General features: G+C 40.1%; 3 protein-coding genes across 5 annotated transcripts in view; 1 reads left to right on the top strand and 2 right to left on the bottom strand.

The window, feature by feature from the left end:
• SUGCT (succinyl-CoA:glutarate-CoA transferase) overlaps positions 1–22,430 on the bottom strand; it is a 738,264-nt gene that overhangs the window by 300,044 nt on the left and 415,790 nt on the right. The window lies entirely within an intron of this gene.
• Positions 3,867–4,706, bottom strand: LOC117073202 (gametocyte-specific factor 1-like). Its single transcript, XM_033193771.1, is given in 2 exon segments — positions 3,867–4,489; positions 4,491–4,706. Coding segments are annotated over 2 exon segments (498 nt in total). The 5' UTR covers positions 4,589–4,706; the 3' UTR covers positions 3,867–4,089.
• LOC117073199 (poly(rC)-binding protein 1-like) lies at positions 4,704–6,214 on the top strand. The gene has a single exon (XM_033193768.1). It carries the CDS (start codon positions 4,793–4,795, stop codon positions 5,921–5,923), a length of 1,131 nt encoding a protein of 376 aa, XP_033049659.1. The 5' UTR covers positions 4,704–4,792; the 3' UTR covers positions 5,924–6,214.

Here is a 22,430-nt window from a genome sequence, read left to right as displayed (position 1 = left end):
CCCCCTCTTCTTCACTATCCTGGGATAATTACGAACTACCTTTCAGTGGTCAGTTTTTTTTTTTTTTTAATAACGTTGGTAAGAAATTAAATCAGACAAGTGATAAATAGAAAATAAGGCAACAAGAACAGAGAGCTGAGGGGGCCTAAGTCCTCTTCTTTAAAAAGTATAACAGTTTAAACTTTCATATTGATAGTGATGACTTTTGGAGGGGTATGTCTGAGGCAGACAATCCAAAGAATGTACTCCAAAACTTCTCCCAACCCCATCCCTCCCGCCTCCCCGCCCACCATCCTGCTTCTCTCTTGCTGAAGTATAGGCATACTGAAAAAATCTGCTTAATGAGTTAAGGAGGGATGCAGAGGCAGCAGGATGGAGGGGTGGAGATCTTAAACACTGGTTCAAATGGTCAAGTTTGAATCTCAGATTTAGCCGCTCAGTAGACTTTAGAAAAGATGTGCCCTCTTTCTGCTCTGTTTCTGTATCTAGGTATCAGTGAGGCCAACCTAACTCTCCAGGATTGTTGTGAAGATTTCATGGCATAATGTCCACAGAAGCAAGTCCTATGGTTATTTGTAACACAGTACTTGATGCTCAGTAAATATCGGTTAAAAAGTAGGAAGCTGATTCATAATCTTTTGAAAGATTAAATTAACGGGCACAGCCAGGCACGGTGGCTCACGTCTGTAATCCCAACACTTTGGGAGGTCAAGGCAGGCGGATTGCCTGAGGTCAGGAGTTCGAGACCAGCCTGGCTAACATGGTGAAACGCTGTCTCTACTAAAAATACAAAAATTAGCAGGGTGTGGTAGCATGCTGTAATCCCAGCTACTTGGGAGGCTGAGGTAAGAAATCTCTTGAACTGGGGAGGCGCAGTTTGCAGTGAGCCGAGATCACACCACTGCACTCCAGCCTGGGCAACAGAGCAAGACTCTGGCTCAAAACAACAACAACAACAACAACAAAACAAACAACAACAACAACAAAACTAACAGGCCCACATTCAGGATGACATAATGTATCTTCACAAATTAAACTGGAAATAAGGGTTAAAACAGTCTTAAGTTATGTAGGGGTTTGTTCTATAAGGAATTTCATTTGCTATATTGGAGAACTGGGGATAAAAAAAGATAAATGAATGAATAAATAAATACAATAGAATGTAGGAGTGCTCACGCTTCCATATACAAAGGCTTGCTGGAGTAGAGAGAGGAGCAGCTGCCAAGGGTGAGGGGAGGTGAGTATCCAGGGGAGGTTTTGCTCTGCACAGAGACTCACAGAGGACTTGAGCCCTGGTTATAAGTGGAATTCATCACACAGATGTAGTGGGGTAGGGGCAGGGAACAGTGAGCACACTAGACTGAAATTATATGTGCTTATATAACATATGACTTCAGAATAACACAATTTCATCAATTTGCCATGAAAAACAAGTAAAAGAAACATCATAGGTGAATAAAACTTGCCCATTTATAACAGGCAGTTTTAAGCAGAAGAAAATGGAGAAAATAAGAAACATGAACAAGGCTCTCAAATTGTGTGCTAGAGAGGAAAGAGAGCCAGGAGGTCAACAACCTGCTCAAGTCCAGCTCTACCAGATGCTACCTGGGGGATCTTAGACAAATCTCCTCAAACTCTGAGCCTCAGTTTTCTCATCTCCAAAAACTCAGAGTTGGCTTAGCAGATCATTAAGGCATCTGCCATTTCTAAAAACCATAGGACACAACGAAAATCAAAGCTCTACTTCTACATATCTATTAATTAAAAGAGATCAGTGAAGAATCTGCTGCTTCTTTTGAAAAATCACTGTTTTGAAACCTTACTTCACCACACAAAACAGATTATACACCTATAAATTTTATGTCTATATGTATGGATGGATGTGTGTGTGTGCATGAGTGTATGTGTGTTACAGCTTATTACTAGGGGAAAAATAGACTGGATTAAGTCACACCTGGGTAAGGTGGATGGGGAGGGAGGGATGGGAAGGAAAAGGAATTTGAAATGTCTGCAGAGCTCATTAGTGCCCTGATACCAAATGATTCAAGGACATCTTTGGCTTTGATTCAAACAGTTGTTCTGTTCTGAGTAACATGACGACAATCTAAAGATCCACAGCTGGCCTCTGGAAAATCCTGTCGGATTCTCCTGTTATAAAAGTAACAGATTTGCTGTATTGGTTGGATGATACAGGACCATTTCAGAATGAATTCTGTCAAAGCCAGGGGCCCAGAGGAGCTGCTTCCTAAAGCAGTTTTGGTAGAAGATGGGATTTGTTTTTAAGTTGCTCTGGTATTAAGAAAGGCTGAGCAAGCAGTTTTGAGGGGTCACAGCTCAAGCTGAAACAAAAAGTGAACATTTGTATTTAGACATTGTGATGGGGTGCATTTTTGTTACTCTACCCTACGTCTTCAGTCCCGGGGTTTCTCAGTCCACTCTCCAAATAACGCAGAGGACAGACGACGTCAAGATGAATCACGTGCCTCCGCGCATATATCCTGTCTTCTCTTCTTTCGCAGAAGTTTGATGCCACAGTGGATGCTACCAATGACACCGTTTGATTTGGAAATAAGGAGATAAGCCCAAGTTTTTCTCGGACACACCCTTCAGCCTTCGTTCATCACAGCATCCCTGAAATTGAAAGCCAGCAGCGACCCGAGGCACCATCAATTTAGCTGCTTATTCCTAAGAAAAAGTTTAATACTTTAAACATTAGGATAATATGAGATTAACATCATAAATTTATTCCAGAGGCATGAGGGATTTTCCCCAGATGCTTTTTTCCACCTTCGCTTTTTAAACTGAAGACAATCCTCATTAAAGTTAGACACAGATTAATCTAATACATAATTTCCACTACTTGCTGGGGGGCTCAGGGATTGTTATATCACACGGCACGTGCTCTCCTTACATGTAAGGTCCTCCCCTCCAACTCCTCACCTCTCCTTCCTTAGATCCCAGAAAGCTCTGACCACCAATGAATGGAACTTGAGCCACCTGAGAGCCAGTGATACCAAAATATTTCTAGGAATGAATTTATCTCTTTTAAATACAAACTCTAAGCCCTGCGGAATTTCTTTTCCTTGGGGAGGCAAAAGAAATATTTTCCTTGCTGCCACATCAATAAATTTTCTTTCTTCCCCCTGAATTTTTACAGCCAATTTTCTACCCTGAAATTTGCATGCCTGGTGTAAATTTCCAGGAGCTTTCCTCCTGGAAAGCCAGTGTCTCATACACCTCCCAGCAAACACTGACCACATCCTGAACAAAGCTAAGCACTGTGTAATGCTAAGCAGACCTGGGCCCGCAGGAAACAAGATGCCACATTTGGGACAGCTGTCAGCACTCATCCAACGCCCTGCCTTCCACTCGTTCATCCCTGCAATTAGTGAGGAGTGAGGTTTGGAGGTAAGTGGACAGCTTCTGACTCCCAAAGCAAATGAGAGCAGTCACTTGATTGCTATTTTGCAAATACTCTGCTGAGGTTGACCACTGTCTGAAACAATTTAATTTGTATGTAAGTGTTGCTTACTAACCCTTTTTTCCGGAGACACCTGAACATCATTTTACACATTCCTACATAATCCCAAAGAATTTAAGAATACCACAGATTCACACTTTATTTTTAAGTAACTGGTGCCTGATAAAAGCTTTTCTGAAGCAGAAAAGTAGCTTAGTGGTGGTGCTTGATCCATTTAGCAAATATTTAAGTCAGATTCAAGCCAATGAATTTTTTTCATTGATGTGTTCATTCAAAAAACATTTTATTGAGCATTTATTTTGCTCAAAATAGTATGTCAAATGCTGTAGTTGACAGGAAAACAGAAGCAACAGCTTCTCCCTTAAGAGATAATTTTTTTTTTTTTTTTCTGTATCAAAGGTTTATTTGGAAGCTTCTGAGTATGAGGGTACTTGCATCAAATGAGGATTCAAGTGGAGGAGGGGAGGGAAAAATGTGCTTGTCAGTTTGGAAAGTCACAGACAGTTTATCATTCTATAACTAGATTAGGAGGAAAATGAAGAACCCACTGGTAGCAGGAAGAAGCAAGAGTCTTTTAGGGTCTGGCATTTGATGAAATAGGTATTCAGTTACTGTGCATTTCCATTGTTTTTCCATGGCAAAACATACGGCAGAGATTTGGGAACTCGCATGCCTGAAGCCAGGTTGTTATTATGTTCCGTAACTATATTGCTTGCAGGGCTGTTATTGTCAGAGTAGTGAGTTGTGCCCCAGACAAATGGGGTACTGGTCTGTTCCCACAAATCTTTATCCCAGTCTTCATCACAAGGAGGGCACTGCCAAGTGCTCTCAGCCAGAGTCTCTTGTCTAAGGCTCCTGGTTTGGTTGACAACATCTTGCTCAATACAACTTCTGTCATCACAGCTTGAGATATGATGGCTAATTTCAACTCGAGGAACCTGGTGGTGAGCATTGAAGGGACAAGTAGCCAATTTGCTTGCAACATCAGGATGATTCTTTCTGCACTTGATGATAAGGAAACCTGCAAGCCCTGATTTGATGGTTTTTGTCATAGGGGCATTGCAATAGCTTCTCAGGGTCCAGGGAGTCAGTGTAAGTTTCTTCCATGTTGGAAAAGAAGGAGCTGAATCCAAGTGCTTGGTGGACACACACCTTCCTCACAGTCACCTTCCTCCCACGCACTCCCCAGCAACGGTCACTTACGGCGCGTAACGTTTAGTTTTGGGCCTACACCTCCCCTCCCCACGCCAGTCGCGAAAGACTTGACCACGTAACGAGCCCAACTCCCCCGAACGCCGCCCGCCGCTCGCCATGGATGCCGGTGTGACTGAAAGTGGACTAAATGTGACTCTCACCATTCGGCTTCTTATGCACGGAAAGGAAGTAGGAAGCATCATTGGGAAGAAAGGGGAGTCGGTTAAGAGGATCCGCGAGGAGAGTGGCGCGCGGATCAACATCTCGGAGGGGAATTGTCCAGAGAGAATCATCACTCTGACCGGCCCCACCAATGCCATCTTTAAGGCTTTCGCTATGATCATTGACAAGCTGGAGGAAGATATCAACAGCTCCATGACCAACAGCACCGCGGCCAGCAGGCCCCCGGTCACCCTGAGGCTGGTGGTGCCGGCCACCCAGTGCGGCTCCCTGATTGGGAAAGGCGGGTGTAAGATCAAAGAGATCCGCGAGAGTACGGGGGCGCAGGTCCAGGTGGCGGGGGATATGCTGCCCAACTCCACCGAGCGGGCCATCACCATCGCTGGCGTGCCGCAGTCTGTCACCGAGTGTGTCAAGCAAATCTGCCTGGTCATGCTGGAGACGCTCTCCCAGTCTCCGCAACGGAGAGTCATGACCATTCCGTACCAGCCCATGCCGGCCAGCTCCCCAGTCATCTGCGCGGGCGGCCAAGATCGGTGCAGCGACGCTGCGGGCTACCCCCATGCCACCCATGACCTGGAGGGACCACCTCTAGATGCCTACTCGATTCAAGGACAACACACCATTTCTCCGCTCGATCTGGCCAAGCTGAACCAGGTGGCAAGACAACAGTCTCACTTTGCCATGATGCATGGCGGGACCGGATTCGCCGGAATTGACTCCAGCTCTCCAGAGGTGAAAGGCTATTGGGCAAGTTTGGATGCATCTACTCAAACCACCCATGAACTCACCATTCCAAATAACTTAATTGGCTGCATAATCGGGTGCCAAGGCGCCAAAATTAATGAGATCCGCCAGATGTCCGGGGCCCAGATTAAAATTGCCAACCCAGTGGAAGGCTCCTCTGGTAGGCAGGTTACTATCACTGGCTCTGCTGCCAGTATTAGTCTGGCCCAGTATCTAATCAATGCCAGGCTTTCCTCTGAGAAGGGCATGGGGTGCAGCTACAACAGTGTAAGTTCCCTCAATAACCCCTTTCTGCTGTTTTCCCATGATCCAACTGTGTAATTTCTGGTCAGTGATTCCAGGTTTTAAATAATTTGTAAGTGTTCAGTTTCTACACAACTTTATCATCCACTAAGAGTTTAAAAATCACATTCTCTGTTCAGCTGTTAATGCTGGGATCCATATTTAGTTTTATAAGCTTTTCCCTGTTTTTAGTTTTGTTTTGGGTTTTTTGGCTCATGAATTTTATTTCTGTTTGTCGATAAGAAATGTAAGAGTGGAATGTTAATAAATTTCAGTTTAGTTCTGTAATGTCAAGAATTTAAGAATTAAAAAAAGAATTGGTTAAAAAAAGAGATAATATTTGTGTGTGCATGAATAATTGTAACACTTCTGTGTACAGAAAGTATAGAATTTGAAATTTTGAAATAGGAAAACAATGACATGCATTTAGCAAATTTAGAAATGATTAGACATGGAGCTCAAAACTAATTTGCACTTGAGTTCACATTTTCTCACAATAAATTTCACAGTCAAATAAAGAAAAAAAGTAACAGAATAAGTGATCTATAATTAACTATTAATTTCATTTATACAGTAATTCTCAACACTTTAATTTTTTACTTTATTTTGGTCAATATTAATGCTTTGGGGATGCTGTTATTTTAAAAAGCAGTTAATCCTTGCAGGTAATTAAAATGTGGCAAGGGCAAGCTTAGCTATGCAAAGCATAATAAAAAGCAATATGTTTTAAAGATCTTTTATTGTGAGTCAAATTACAAATTGAAAGGGCCTTTACGTGGTATTTTGATCAGTAACCTGCTTTTACAGATAAGGAAACTGAGGCCCAGAAAGAAAGTGGTACATTTATAAAAGCCTACAGCTTTTTAGCCTGGTATTGTGGCAGGCATCTGTAATCCGAGCTACTCGGAAGGCTGAGGCAGGAGAATCACTTGAATCCTGGAGGCAGAGGTTGCAGTAAGCCAAGATCGCGCCACTGCACTGCAGCCTGGGCAACAGAGCGAAGCTCCATCTCAAAAAAAAAAAAAAAAAAAAGCCTTAAGTTTTTGCCCAGAGGAGAGTGTACCTGTTGCAAACTCATTGCTGTTTTACTCTTAGTTTAGACATAATCCTAATTAGGCTAGTTATCTGATTCTCCAGCCCAACAGAAGACTTTTAGAAAGAAAAAAAGGAAACACTACTAGACTCAGATTTTACAATTGCTGCAAAGTCAAAGAATTAACAACAATGAAGGAAAAGATATCAGAAACATCACAAAATAAATACATCAAGTGTGTCAGAAAATGTGCAGCAGCCTGGTGATGTTTAAGGGCAATCGCTCCACGCACGTTAACAGTCCCTCCACGTTTAACTGCATTCTAGTCTCTTCTTGTTCCATTCTCCTTGTCTCACATTAAGCTCTAACCACACTGTTCTTCAGTTCCACAGAACTTGCCAAGTGCTTTCCCACCTCAGGGACAGCTCATGCTGTTCTCCCTGCTGGGAACTCCATTCTCCCCATTCTTGACATGGCTGGGCCTTTTTTCTTTAAGACTCCCTTTATACAGTAACTGTTAGGGTATGAGCGCTCAGCAAATATTATTTGAATAAATAAATGAAAAAATATGTTAATCCTGTGTCCTTCAGGAAAAGTAATCTTTAGTATATTCTCACTAACAAGCAAAGAGAAAAATTCTTATAATATGTCTACCAAAAATGTTTAAAATAAGTCTGTCTTAGAAAAAATAAGAGTAGCAACTTCAGGTAACTAAAAAAGTTCTTATTTTTGAAAATATAATGCAATCACCACTGAGCTACTTCCCTAACATAGTAATTTCTCTTGAAACTCTCATTTTCTTTTATTTGAAGGCAAGATTTTATAACAATGTGACTAATGCAGCCTTCCTTTTTATGGTAGCAAGCTACATATCATCAACTTTGGATACCACACTTCATGATTGGTGAAAGAATAATCACATAAATTTTTGCCTAACAATTTTTCCAATCAGTTAATTTTAAAAAATCAACTTTATCATTTAGATCAGAATCGAAGGCTTAACAAGATTAAAAGGGTTTTAATGCAATGATTATCATCAGAATAGACCACAGTTCAAAGGGAACAGACAGTCTAATTGCTTTTTATACTGTAACTCTCAACAATCAATGAGTTAAGTCAAAGTTTATTTTTTTATAATCCTTCCACATTGAGACAATTCCTATTTTACAGCAGAAATTTAAACCCACATTTGTATTTCTCAATGATCTGTCAGTCCAAGTTGCTCACTTCTCAAGTCTTAAGGAAGTGCCTCTTTGCCCCAGGTGTGCCAATTCAACCTGGAATGGGAAACATTGAGCTCTGACACCCTTAAGAGCTACCAAGATTTTGTGATGGAAATGAAGCTGACAGTTTTGTCAGGGATGTGAGAAGCAGAATCAGATTCAGCTAGTTCCTGCAGAGATGTGCTGGCTCTACAAAGATGAAGATAATAAAAGCAAGTTTGGTGGGTAAAATGAGTAGATATAACTCAAAGACACATGGGAAGAGATATTGAGTGAAAGGATGACATTTCACACATTACTGATCAGGGAAGCAGTGCCTTGGCCAAGGGTTCGGTAACCACTGGAGGGAAAGGAGAGACTTAAGTGTGTCCCTAGGATCACCTACATCCTACATTTAGATTCATCTTCTGAAGATCTAAAATCCCTGCCCCTCTATCTCATCCCCCTTAATTCGTATTTCAAGCAATGGACTTACAAGTCCTTGGCAGAATATATGTGCAATGAGGCTCTTAATGATCCAAAGTCCCATTCCTCACATGAACTGAGTACCTGATTTTTAAAAAGTTACCTTGGGCCAATGCATGTATTATCTACAACCTTTGAAACAATCCTTAAAGGTAGGTGTTATTATTTATGATTTGCAGATGAGAAAACCAAAGCTCAAAAAGGATAATGAACTTCCCCAAGGTCACACAGCTAGGAAATAGCAGAGCCAGGATTCAAATCCAAATCCTTTAGAGGGAGGCTGCCCTCTTAGCTTCATTGTTGCTCCTAATTCTCACAAAGGAACTTATTAACTGCTTTTGGCGAAAGGAAGATATTTTTCTTTTATAAAATGTAAATTAAATAAAATCTCTACAAAAATACGTAAAGCATCTCCATCATTCTTTCTAATAATAAATATTAACTTCACTTGAGCTATGTCCCGGGTTTCCCAAGAGCCATAGCATCATCACAATGTCATTTTCCAGCAAGATATCTGGACAAGCCATGCTTCATGTCCATGCTCTGCACAGGCCATGTCACCGCCAACGACGACAATGGTGCCCATTTATATTTGGAAGCTCTGTCCCAGGAAAGAGGAAAAATCTGGGAGCTGAGGAGCAAACTCTTCTGAAAGTTGTTTTTTTATAGCAATCACTCAAACAGTTTTCATCTTCTAAAGTTTTGTTTGAGAAAGATCTTAAGGTAACAGTCCTTTGTATAAAACTTTATAGGTTTCTAGTTTGGAGTTTCCCATCTGTTTTTGTCCCCTGTTCTTGAGGGGGGTGTGGGTGTTTATCACTGATAAAGAAATATTCTTATCAATGTTATAGGTTATGCTTACTATATACCTAAATGATGAATTTAAAAATTAAGAAATGTGGTACAGCATCACAAAATAGACATTTGACTAACTTTCCACTGAATCAAATTTTTTACTTCTCCATTATATCCAGAGAGACATGATCTTTCTGGCTGGTAAAAGAAAAGAAATGCAGAATTTAGGTTCTTGCCTCTACCACTTAATCCTTTCTCAGATATGAGGTCATCATTTGCAAAATGGAAATATCTAATAAAATACCCAAGTTATACTGAGACTCAAATGGAATCATTCATTTGAAGACTTTTGAAAATGACGAAGTCTAATAAGCCCTCATATAAGCTAGTGTCTTACATAACTTACAGTCTTTCTTTGTATGCCATCATAAGAGATTCTACATAACAGCAATCTTCTGTAGCTTCAAAGGTTGTGGTGTTGCTGAATTTGAAATTTCTTTTGCTATTTTAAATTTGGACGTTTTTCCCCAGGAGTTACCTAGTCTGAAGACACAGTTTACTTAGAGAAGTCTACTTGCAATTGTGTGGCTCTGTGCTCCCACACAAAGTAAGAAAAGAAACTTGTGACACGTTAGAATGTTGGCCAACAAAGAAGAGAGTGTGAGAACAACTCTGAAAGCAAGACAGACTTAAACTGGATGGATGTTCCCACTTTCTCAAGAGCCCTCACATTAAAGTTGGAGAAAAGACCAGAGGACGGAGAGGAGGAAGGATGATGTCCACATTGAAATGCCCAGAGTGCTAGGAGAAATCCCCTATTCAGTAACTTTTCAGATAATATCTAGGCCTATAATGATTACAGCGTAGTTCCAAAATGAGTGGTAATGAATAGTGTTGAATCATTTAAACTCCTAAGAAAAAAAATCAAGAACAAAGTCTAACGATTATCCCTACTGAGTAAAATACTGCAGACCACAAAATGGTTTGCCATTCGAATGCATTTCCAGTATAAACAAATACATACTTTTAATGCACACACAAATCCCTACATGGAAACCATAGTCAAAGGCTGAAAGAGTTAATTTAGGCCTTGGAGAAAATCTGCTTTAAGCACTGGTTCAAAAGCTCTTAAATAGCAGAAAAATCAATACACTTTTATCAAACGTCAGTGTTTATAGAAGCAATACAAAACAGGATTTTGTTAAATGTATATATTACACCAGATCAAACTGTAAGTTAAAACATCTGTGTCCAAGTTAATCTCAGATACAGCATGGAGATTATTTGAATTGTGTGTTTCCTTTCGTGACCTTTTTAGATGTGGCTTGGGGGGGACAGGCGAGGGAATAATTTTCTTAAGCTTTTAGTTGCCTGCAACAGTGCCAACAGTTGAACATAACAGCAATATTTTTTTAAGTTACCCAGATGAATAACAAAAAGGAAGGAAAACCGCTTTAGTAATTTCAAAATAGTGTTGTATAGGGAATCTTTAAAAATAAATTATAGATATAAATATAGGTATGTGCATCTAAGATTGCTATAGGCTTTCCATGGAATAAAATTTTCAATTAAAACAGCTTTTATGAGCAATAATCACATTTTGAGAAAGCATCCACAATCTGCTCATGGGTTATACCACTTCCTCGATGAAGCAAACCTTAAAATATAAGCAAATATAATGCATTTAGCTTAATATGCATGATGTTTTTAACATAATAAAGATTTTTAAGGTCTCATAGAAAGTCCTTGGTTCTGGTTTGTAGCAGACAAGCAAAGAAGAACTGAAGTTGATGGAAGCTTTCCTTTTTTAGCTCTGTTTTTAAGGGATCAGACATCTGTAATTCAAATCCATTTTGATTGAAACAATAAATTTGACTCAATTCTGAAATTTCATTTGAAAAGTGTAAGAGAGAAATTCATGGGACCCCTCAAAGTAAATGACAAGCCTGGTCTCTGAAATATGTCAGGAACACATTAACACCATGTAAAAATAACAGCAGAGCCATACCAGAGTCACGACGGCCAAATGTCCTGAAAACAGGGCCCATCCGAGGGAAGGAATGTGTAGATATAATATTAATTGTATCTGTGTTAAGCACTTGGAACATATGATTGAATCTCCTTAATTATTATTTTTGGTGTGGTAATGATATTTTGTCTCTGTTTACTTGGTTATGTGCTGGGGAGAACATAAGAACTCAAGATTAAGAAGACTACATTGTAGATGCTCCATGAGAAGCAGAGTCATTCAACAAACACACATATTCACTGAGTATATATTATGGCCAGGAACACCTGACTTTATGAAGTTTATACTCGTGTGTGTGTGTGTGTGTGTGAGAGAGAGAGAGAGATATGCCAGGTGTTGATCACTACGAAGAAAATTAAGCAAGGAAAGAGAGTGATCAAGAGAAACCTCTCTGCTGAGGTGACGTTTGAGCAGAGTCCTACATAAAATGAGGCAGTAAGCCCCAAGGATGTCTGTAAAAAGAATATTCCATATAGATATAACAGGAAATACTAGAATGCCAAAGTGTGAGCTTGCTTAGTGTGCTAGAGAACATCAAAGGGGTCAGTGGGGCTGAAGCAGAAAAAGAAGGTTGGATAGAGATAGGAAATAAGACAATAGAGGTAAATGGGACCAGATCATTCCACCCCTAGAATTCATGCTGATCATGATAGAAAGACATCAGAGGATTTGAGCAGAACAGGGTCATGGTAATCATGGCGTTCAATGACTAGGGTAGTCCAATGAATAGGGTTTCCATCTAAAGTAAAGCACAATGCTGAAAACAGTACCTGCATATAAATGATGTGCAATAAAGATTTGTTGAATGAAAGAAAAGATGAATTAATATAAGAAATGATGGTGATAGCCTATGCCCCAGCAGAAACATATCTACCGTTAGACCTTTATTCCATTAATCAAAGCCATATTCCCTTTACTTTGCAAAACATACCTGAGCAGTATAATAATTTAGCCACTTCAAGTCATCAGTGTGTTCCATAAATTAGTTGACTAACAGATCTGGCCAATATAACTATCAACAGAAAGGGGGTTCCTTAAGCGTCTGGACAAAAAGAGACATAGGGGGAAAGTTTTCCATTTGATTCTCAAGAAGGCATGGGTAATGGTAAAAACTTGCGAGAATGCTACTAAAATGAGAAGAAAATAATGCTGAATTCTGCCTATTTTTCAACTGTCCCTTAAATCCAATCCTGGTAATAACAACTGCCCACATCCACAACATATTTTTAGTATCTACAGTACTTTTTCAGAATCCAGTTTCTCTAGTTGAAGGATGTGGTTATCAGTCCTGGATTACCATTCTTCCTGGGGTACAGGAAATTGGATCTGGAGCTACTTACATGAGAACATGGTTAGCAAGTGCTTTTTACCTAGACTAGGATAATATTGGGCATTTTGGAGACAGAAAACTTGTCTTCATTCTCAGTATACAAAAGCCTGCTCTGAAGTAATAAATACATCTCTTAGAGTGCCCAGTTCACTAGCAGAAAGGGAAAGTTGCCATTAGGGAGGTCTGATTCCTTCTATCAGCAGGTACAAGAAGTTAGGCCAAGCCCCTCCTAAAAGACAGTCACATTACGACTATCATTGACCCGGGTCCCATGGCTCCGTAATATTCAGCCCTTTCTAAGTTATGCAATTTTCTTCATTGTCAAGATATCAAATGAGACACACATATCTCCAGTAGGCAAAGAAATAGAGATTCTGACTTATCACAGGGCGTGTAAGCAGAATAAATTGAAATTAACTCTTACAAAGAGCAATTTCAAGTACATTCCTTTCCTCTACCCTACAGATATAATTATTATTTTATTATGAAATGACTGTGGTTGGATTATAAAAGTTGATAGGCTTACTGTTTGAGACGTTGCATTTTTTTTTTTTTGAGACGGAGACTTGCTCTGTTGCCCAGGCTGGACTGCAGTGGCGCGATCTTGGCTCATAGCAAACTGCACCTCCCGGGTTCACGCCATTCTCCTGCCTCAGCCTCCCAAGTAGCTGGGACTACAGATGTCTGCTACCACGCCCGGCTAATTTTTTTTGTATTTTTCTTTTAGTAGAGGCGGGGATTCACTGTGTTAGCCAGGACGGTTCGATATCCTGACCTCATGATCCATCCACCTGCCTCGGCCTCCCAAAGTGCTGGGATTATAGGTGTGAGCCACCATGCCTGGCCAAGACATTGCATATTTTTATCAAATAAATCACTTACAATTCAACAACCCAAAGATAAGAAACATTTTGGTATGTTTACTTCTAGATTTTTTTTTTCTCTATATATACATATCCCACTCATTGTTCTGTGGACTTTTAAGGACCGATATCTGTGTTTGTCTCCTTGGCATCTCTGGGGGACAACTTTTTGTAGGCTCTACTTGCCAGCAGCTATACACAAGTAGGCCTTTCAGATCATATTCTAAAATAATTGCTAGTGTTTAATTATAAAAATTCATTCACAGAGTATTGCTTTCACTTGGATTGCAGAAAGCCATAAGAGGCTCTTGCCTCCTTTTCATTATTATTATTATTATTATTATTATTATTATTTGAGACAGTATTGCTCTGTCATCCAGACTGGAATGCAGTGGCACAATCACGGTTCATTGCAGCCTTGATCTCCCAGGCTCAAGTGATCCTCCCACCTCAGCCTTCCAAGTACTTGGGAATATAGGGGCACACCACACTGTGCCTGGTTATTTTCTCTCTTTTTTATTTTTATTTTTGTAAAGACAAGGTCTCACTATGTTGTCCAGGCTGGTCTCAAACTCCTGGGCTCAAGCAATCCTCCTGCCTCAGCCTCTCAAAGTGCTGGGATTACAGGCATGAGCCACCACACCCAGCCCAAATAATGACTTTTTGTTAGCATTTTCCAGAAGGCAACCATGTAAACCAAATACTGAAGAACTGTCAAACCCTTCTAAGAACAGACAGTATCTGAATGAACTATTTCACCTTTGGTAGAACATGGGAAGAAGAGGCAGCTACCTTATAAAAGCAGGCAAGAAGAAAATAGCTAAAATTTTTACAAATTTTAAAGTATGAAGATGCAACAACAGGACAGAATAACTGGAAGTCACAGATAAAAGGGGAGTCTCCAACAAGCTCCTCTCTTTGGGCAACCACTCCCTGCTGATGAGAAAGCACGGGAGAAGAACGGGACATGGAGAGAGCACTTCAGGGGCATGTGCATGTGCGTGATGATCCACTGTTACAGAGGAAGAGGGGCAGGAGTTAAATCCCGCTCCCTTCCTTGGACCCCTTGGACCCCTCCCTCACAGAAAGTAGAAGTCTTAAGCCACTGAGAGAAATAAAATGTTTCAACTATCAGAGCCAAGGCCAAGATCCATACTTCCCATCTGTTTCACTGTAACCTCAAATTAAAAATGTCCAAAACAGAACTCATTTTCTTCCTCTTAAAATCTCTACCGTTTCTCTTAACAATGGATGCTGTGGTCGTGCACCCAGTGTGCATAGCACAAACCTTGGAGTTCATCATCATTCCTTCTGTCTGACCCTTCTTTCCTTAACATGAAATTGGTCCTTTTTCCTGTCTCTCAGACCTAAACAGGAGAACCTTTTAAATCCCACTGTTATGATTTAGGTCAGGCCCTTACCATCATCTCCCAAGCTAGTATAACAGTTTCCTAATTAAAACCTTTGTCTTCAGTCTCTCCACCTTTCCCACATTGATCAATTTGTCCCTTATCAAAATTCTTCAGTCTCTCAGTCCTACAAATTGAAGCTCAATCTCCTCGCGCAGCAGAAAACACCTCGTATACCTTTACAAATACATTTGATCTACACATTACGGCCCATCCTGAACCCCACTAAAGAAATTGCCATCACACCAACATCCTACACCATTTTACACCTTAGTGCCTCAGTCTCTACACCTCAGTCACTCAGCATGGAACGACCCATCCCGCATTTTCTACCAGATAAACTGGCAATCACTTTTTTTTTTTTTTTTTTTTGAGACGGAGTCTCACTCCCCTGCCCAGGCTGGAGTGTAGTCGCGGGATCTCGACTCACTGCAAGCTCCGCCTCCCGGGTTCCCACCATTCTCCTGCCTCAGCCTCCCAAGTAGCTGGGACTACAGGCACCCGCCACTATGCCCGGGTAATTTTTTGTATTTTTAGTAGAGACAGGGTTTCACCGTGTTAGCCAGGATGGTCTCGATCTCCTGACCTTGTGATCCACCCATCTCGGCCTCCTAAAGTGCTGGGATTACAGGCGTGAGTCACTGCTCCCGGCCTGGCATTCACCTTTTAAGACTCAGCTTAGGCCGGGTGTGGTGGCTCATGCCTGAAATCCCAGCACTTTGGGAGGCCGAGGTCGGTCGATCACGAGATCAGGAGTTCAAGACCAGCCTGATTAACATGGTGAAACCCCGTCTCTACTAAAAATACAAAAATTAACCAGGCGTAGTGGCATGCACCTGTAATCCCAGCTACTCGGGAGGCTGAGGCAGGAGAATCACTTAAACCCAGGAGGCAGAGGTTGCAGTGAGCCGGGATCACGCCACTACACTCCATCCTGGGCGACAGAGTGAGACTCTGTCTCAAAAATTATAATAATAAAAAAAAGACTCAGCTTAAGCATCTCCACCTCTGGTGAATCATCCGTGAACCACCCCCCCACCCCCCACAGCTCTGCTGTGCTTCAAGTTATCTCCCCTGTTGAGTTATGATGCCCTCAATGTAGGGTTATTGAATCCACTGTGTTTGTCTTATTCCTGTTGGTAACTTTAGCCCTAAGCACAATGCCTGGCACATAATAGATGTTCAGTATATCTGTTGACTAAATCTTAAATCTAAAATGAAGACACAGCTAGGACTCTCGGTTTCAGTAAGTGGTTAAAAATGAGTGGTACTACCATGAGATGCAACCCAGTTCTCCAATTTCATATGAAATATATTCCTGTTTCTACTTATGAGAACTGAATGAGATTTTAGGAAAAGGAAGTCGAATTTGCTCGTTCCAATTAGAGAAGGAAAAAATCCAGTAAAGGGTTTTATACATGGGTCTTCCCACTCAGCCTTGGGTAAAATCTATCTACCTCACATAGCATCATGGCATTGCTAGAATTCTGTAGCAAGTTGCTTTTCGTAGTCTGTGTAAAAAGGCTTGTATCAAGCCTTACCCACTCGTTAGGAATTTCTGAAGGATATGTGTTCAGTGATAGCATTTCTACTAAGTCCAAACACAGGGAATACTTTTAAGAAAGAACAATGTAGTGATAATCGCCATTTATTTTAAAGTGTTGCATATTTGTTTCAACAAATTTCAAAACATTTCCCAAAGGATTTTAAAGAAAGTCACCAAGGATGTTTAACAAAACAACATATGGAATGCTAATTTTGTTATGATGCTATATACTCTAATACTGCAAGAAACAGATTTTTCGTAAAATCAGCAGATTTGCAAACACTAATTAAGAAACATTGAAAACTATCAAGGTCAATTTAAAAATCTATTTGAAAACAAATATTCCTAGTTTTCTTAGTTCTAGTAATTTCCAACTGGGGATACACTGCATATCAACAAACTTTTACCATGCAAGTTTTACACTGAAAGTAAATAAATAAAGACATATTTCAATTTTCAATACAAAGCCAAACAGTGAAGTTTGGAGGGTCGAGTGGAAATAACCAATTTGTCTCTATCAGTATAATCTCTACTCAGGACTCTAAGACCCTTGGAGTATCAGATTTCACCTTAAGATACATCATTCCTAAAAGATGTTCCAGGAATTCTGTGTTTGCCATAAGGGAGTATGCTCTGATAGTGTTAACCCTCGGCAAGAATGATTCTGTCTTGTGTGGAAAAATCAAGTAACAACGAGAAACTAGTTTTACATCTCTGTGCTGCCTTTTGTTCCACGAGCATTCTTTCTTCTGTCTCTCTGTCCATTGGACATTTTATTTTCTGCAAGGCCCTCCACCCAAAAAGTAGAGGGAAAACATGTATGCATGTGTATATGACGTGTGCATGTATATATATGTGCATGCATGCATGCACGTGTGTGTGTCACTTTCCAAATGATCAGATTTTCAACCAGTGGGCATTGACTAAATACTTATGTGATAAAGCTAGTTATACGCTTAGGGCCACTCATTTCTTGCCACAGTTACCTCCAAGCACAGGAGGTGGGGAGATGTATTTACACTCTTCAAGAACAGAACCACTAGTAACAAGATATTTTAAATAGGATAATTCATAGCAAACTACCCTTTTGCCTAAGAACCATTGATCCACAACAGAAGACCTGATCTGAATCCAAAATAGAAAAGGTTAAAACATATCATTACATATCCAGATACCAAAACTTTTGCATTAATTTAACATACTATATTATCTCTTTACTCACTGTCTTATTCCAGAACAGATTTAGAGTGGTTTTGTTTGAAATAAGTGTGACAGTGGCGAAAGTTTCAAAAGTTCTTGTTAAACAAATTTGGCCTTTTGTTGCTATTGCATTCTCTTTGATGAAATTTCATATAAATGACATATACTTAAAAAGGTCAGTTCTCCATCCCATGTATCCACAGTACTGGGCTTCCCAGATGAAAACCAAAAAGTTTTTAAGATAGTAATGTATAAGTATAGAAAACAAAGATGCAAAAGTGTGTCAGAGAAATGTTATAGATATTAGTCAAACTTATCAACTAATTCCTTGAGGGACATAATCTCATAAACAAATACACATTCTCACCCCCTTTTTTTTTCATTTCATTTCACCATTTATGATAAAAATGAGGGAAATGTGAGGCTATGGGGCAGGTAGGACAATTGTAACCACTGAGTGACTTTATCACATTTCATATACTGTGTATCCAGGGCTGTCACCTATAGATACAAACAGCACGACAAATAAGACATTGGAAGTTCTAAAACATTATTTATTGCTAAGTCTAAAACACTTAAACACCACAGTGCAGTGATTGCCAAAGCTAAATTGGAGTTTGTGGGCTTTTAAAACGTTTCTCTTCAGGGGAACGTTTCAGCCCTGTGGAGAGGTGTGACACGCAAGGAGATGGAGCATCTGGCCGGAGACCAATTTGCCTATAAGCCCAAACCAAGTGGACCCATGTGGAGAGCTTTCATAAAATCATAAGCAATAAAGCTGAAGAAAACTCTAGGTTCAGACTGCTTTATGGTATCAATAATTAAACTGGACTCACTGCATTCACAGGATTATGGCAAATTCTGAGTAAACCTAAAGAATTTTCAAATAATCTAATTATTCCTTTGTTTATTCATGTTTACATATAGTGATTTTTTTTCTCTGTTCTTAATTGGTTGTTTAAAAATTCACAGCGATCCAAGCACACTGTTTAAATGCTCATAGACAATTCACAGGAATTTCCCTCATGAGAGAGAAAAGCAGCATTAGTGATGCATATATCGAGGACCCAGAGGCAGAGCAAGAATAACAAAATGCAAGACTAGAATTAATGTTTTTATAAAACTGTGGTAAACTATACATAACATAAAACCTGCCATTTTAACATTGTAAAGTATGCAATTCAATTGCACTAAGTACATTCTCAATGTTGTGCAATGATCACCACTATTTCCTGAACTTTCATTCATGCCTATCAGAAACTCTTTACTATTAAACAATAACTCCTTACTCTGCTCCCCACCCCACCACCCGAAGCCTGGTAACATCTAGTTTATTTCCAATCTCTATGATTTTGCCGATTCTGTGAACCTCACATATGTGGAAATCCTAATGATATCCGTCCTTTGTCCCTACTTAAGTTTTACTTAGTATAATGTTTCAAAGTTCATCCATACACTGTAAAATATATCAGAATTCCATTCCTTTTTTATAACTAATATTCTATTGTATACTACATTTTGTTTATCCGATCATCCATTGACAGACACTTGAGTTGTTTTCACCTTTGGGCTATTGTGACTAACATTGCTATGATCACTGGTATGCAAGTATCTCAGTCCCCGCTTTCAATTCTTCTGGGAGTAATTCCCAGGAGTGGAATTAATAGATTTCACAATAATTTTATGTTTAACTTCTGGAGAAACTACTAAGCTGTTTTTCACAGAGGTTGCACCATTTTACATTCCTACACTGCACAAGGGTTCCAATTTCTCTATACCCGCACCAAAACTTACTTTCTGGTTTGCTTTTTTGTTTTCAATAGCCATCCCAATGAGTGTGAAGTAATATTTCATTGTGTTTTGATTTGCATTTCCCTAATGACTAATGATGCTGAGCATCTTTTCATCCGCTGATTGATCTGTTTTCATCTGTTTATCTTCTTTGTAAAAATGTCTCTCCAGGACCTTTCACCATTTTTTAACCGGGTTGTTTGTTGTTTGACCGATAGAGGTTCTTTAAATATTCTGGTTCTTAATCCCTTATCAGATGTATAACTTACAAATATTTTCTACCATTCTGTGGGTTGTCCTTTTGCAAGATACTGTCTTTTTTTTTTCTGAGATGGAGTCTCACTCTGTCACCGAGACTGGAGTGCAACTGGCGTGATCTCGGCTCACTGCAACCTCTGCTTCCTGGGTTCAAGTGATTCTCTTGCCTCAGACTCCTGAGTAGCTGGGACTACAGGCACGCGCCACCACGCCCAGCTAATTTTTGTATTTTTAGTAGAAATGGGGTTTCACTATGTTGGCCAGGGTGGTCTCGAACTCCTGACTTCAGGTGATCTGCCCACCGTGGCATCCCAAAATGCTGGGATTATAGACGTGAGCCACCACACCTAGCCTTGATAGTGTCTTTTCATGTACAAAACTTTTTAATTTTGATGAAGACCATTTTGTCTATTTTTTCTTTTGTTGCCTGTGCTTTTGGTGTCATATCAAGGAAATCATTGCCAAATCCAATGTCATGAAGATTTTCCCCTATATTTTCTTCTAAGAGTTTTATAGCTTTATATCTTTTTTTTTTTTTTTTTTTTTTTTTGAGACGGAGTCTTGCTCTGCCACCCAGGCTGGAGTGCAGTGGCCAGATCTCAGCTCACTGCAAGCTCCGCCTCCCGGGTTTACGCCATTCTCCTGTCTCAGCCTCCCGAGTAGCTGGGACTACAGGCGCCCGCCTCGTCGCCCGGCTAGTTTTTTGTATTTTTAAGTAGAGACGGGGTTTCACCGTGTTAGCCAGGATGGTATCGATCTCCTGACCTCGTGATCCGCCCGTCTCGGCCTCCCAAAGTGCTGGGATTACAGGCTTGAGCCACCGCGCCCGGCCTATAGCTTTATATCTTAAGGTAAGGATACCATTTCATGCTTTTGCATGTGGAGATCCAGTTTTCCTGGTACTTTTGTTGAAAAGAATTTCCTTTCCTCATTGAATAGTCCTGGCACCTAGCTTAAAATTCACCTTACCCCACATGTGTGGAGGTTTATTTCCAGGCTCTCAATTCTATTACATTAGTCTATATATGCCTGTCCGTATGCAGATCATACTGTCTTCATTCTTATAGCTTTGAAGTAAATTTTTCAATTTGGAAGTGTGAGTCTTCCACCTTTGTTCTTTTACAAGATTGTTTTGGTTATCTGAGGTCACTTTAAGACGGGTTTTCTATTTCTGTAAAAAAAGCTAGGGGATTTTTGATAGAGGGTGAATTAAATCTGGAGATCACTTTGAGTAGTAGAATTATCTGAATAATATAGTCTTTCAGTCCATAATCACAAGATGTCTTTCCATTTACTTGTGTGTATTTTAATGTTATTCAATGCAATTTTTTAAATTTATTCTTATAAACACTTAACTACCACTTATTATGTGCCAGAAACTGTTCCACGTGCTTTAAAAGTATTAATTTACTTACTTCTCATAACAACCCCATATAAAGTACTGTTTTAACTTCAGTATATGAATAAAAAAGCTGAAACACAAAAAGGTTAATTTGTTCAAAGTCACATGGCTGCTAAGTGGTAGAACTGGGATTCAAACCCGGGCAGTCTGGCTACAGAGTCCACGCTCCTATTAAGCTACACTCCTTTTCAAGCATTCATTCATTCTACAAATATTCACACAACACCTGCTAGTTCTCCTGAAGCAGGCCATGAGACAAGAGTTTGTGTGCAAATGATTCATTAGGGAAGTGCTCCCAGGAGAAATCAGTCAAAGGAATAAGGAAAGCAGGACAGAGAAGGGGAAGAATCCAAACAAGGATTTGAAGGGGCTGCCTCAGCCTGATCCTGCGGAGAGCTGTAGTGTGTCCACCTCAAGGCAAGAAGCAGGGCCTTCATACTGCTGCACCACTCTGCAGCATAACACTGCTGTGGAGATAAACTTCTAGACAATCCCAGCTTACCATATGTCTGAGTGAAATGCCTCCAGTAATTCAAGATCAGTCCTCCAGAAAATGTTACAAGTTCAAGTTGTTAGGAACAAAGTGTGCTAAAGGTGGAAGATAGACTTAACAGAGGTAAAAAAGTGGACTCAAAGGTATCTGGGCACAGGGCCAATAATATGTATTGCATCTAAGGCACTTGTACCAAGTATTAGAAGAAGCAAGATGAATGAGACCAACACACTCACCTTCAAAGAGATTATGTGTTGGTAGAAAGACAGGCATACTTTATGTAGGGTACATGGTGATACATATTGTAAGAGGGGCAAACACATTGCTAAGAAGTTAGAGAGAAGAGTAACAGCAAATGTTTTATCCCCTGGTTAAAGGAGTCACAAAAAACATCATTAAAGATGTAGCATTTGATCTAGGTGTTGTATATGGAAAGACTTTGGGAAAGCCTACAAGACCATTCAAACATGAGCAGCCACACCGAGATATGAAGGTATTGAGCACTTTCATAATCATACCACCCAGTAATATTGCACTTCCTTACAATACTGCTGGAATATTGGAATTTGTCATGAGTTCCCCAAAAAGTACTAGAAATAAACACTGTCAGGCCCCACACCAGACCTACTGAATCAGACACTCAGAAGTGGGGTCCAGCAGACTATGTGTAAACCAGCCCTGCAGGAGACTCTGATGCCTGCTTAAGTTG

The sequence above is a fragment of the Trachypithecus francoisi genome, unplaced genomic scaffold (genome assembly GCF_009764315.1).
Source record: "Trachypithecus francoisi isolate TF-2019V2 unplaced genomic scaffold, Tfra_2.0 Lachesis_group4, whole genome shotgun sequence".
In the NCBI taxonomy this organism is placed as follows: domain Eukaryota; kingdom Metazoa; phylum Chordata; class Mammalia; order Primates; family Cercopithecidae; genus Trachypithecus; species Trachypithecus francoisi.
This window is presented reverse-complemented; position numbering and strand designations above follow the sequence as displayed.

Bases quoted from the DNA above. Each gene is read 5' to 3' on its own strand.
- LOC117073199 (XM_033193768.1), top strand. From the start codon at position 4,793: ATGGATGCCGGTGTGACTGAAAGTGGACTAAATGTGACTCTCACCATT.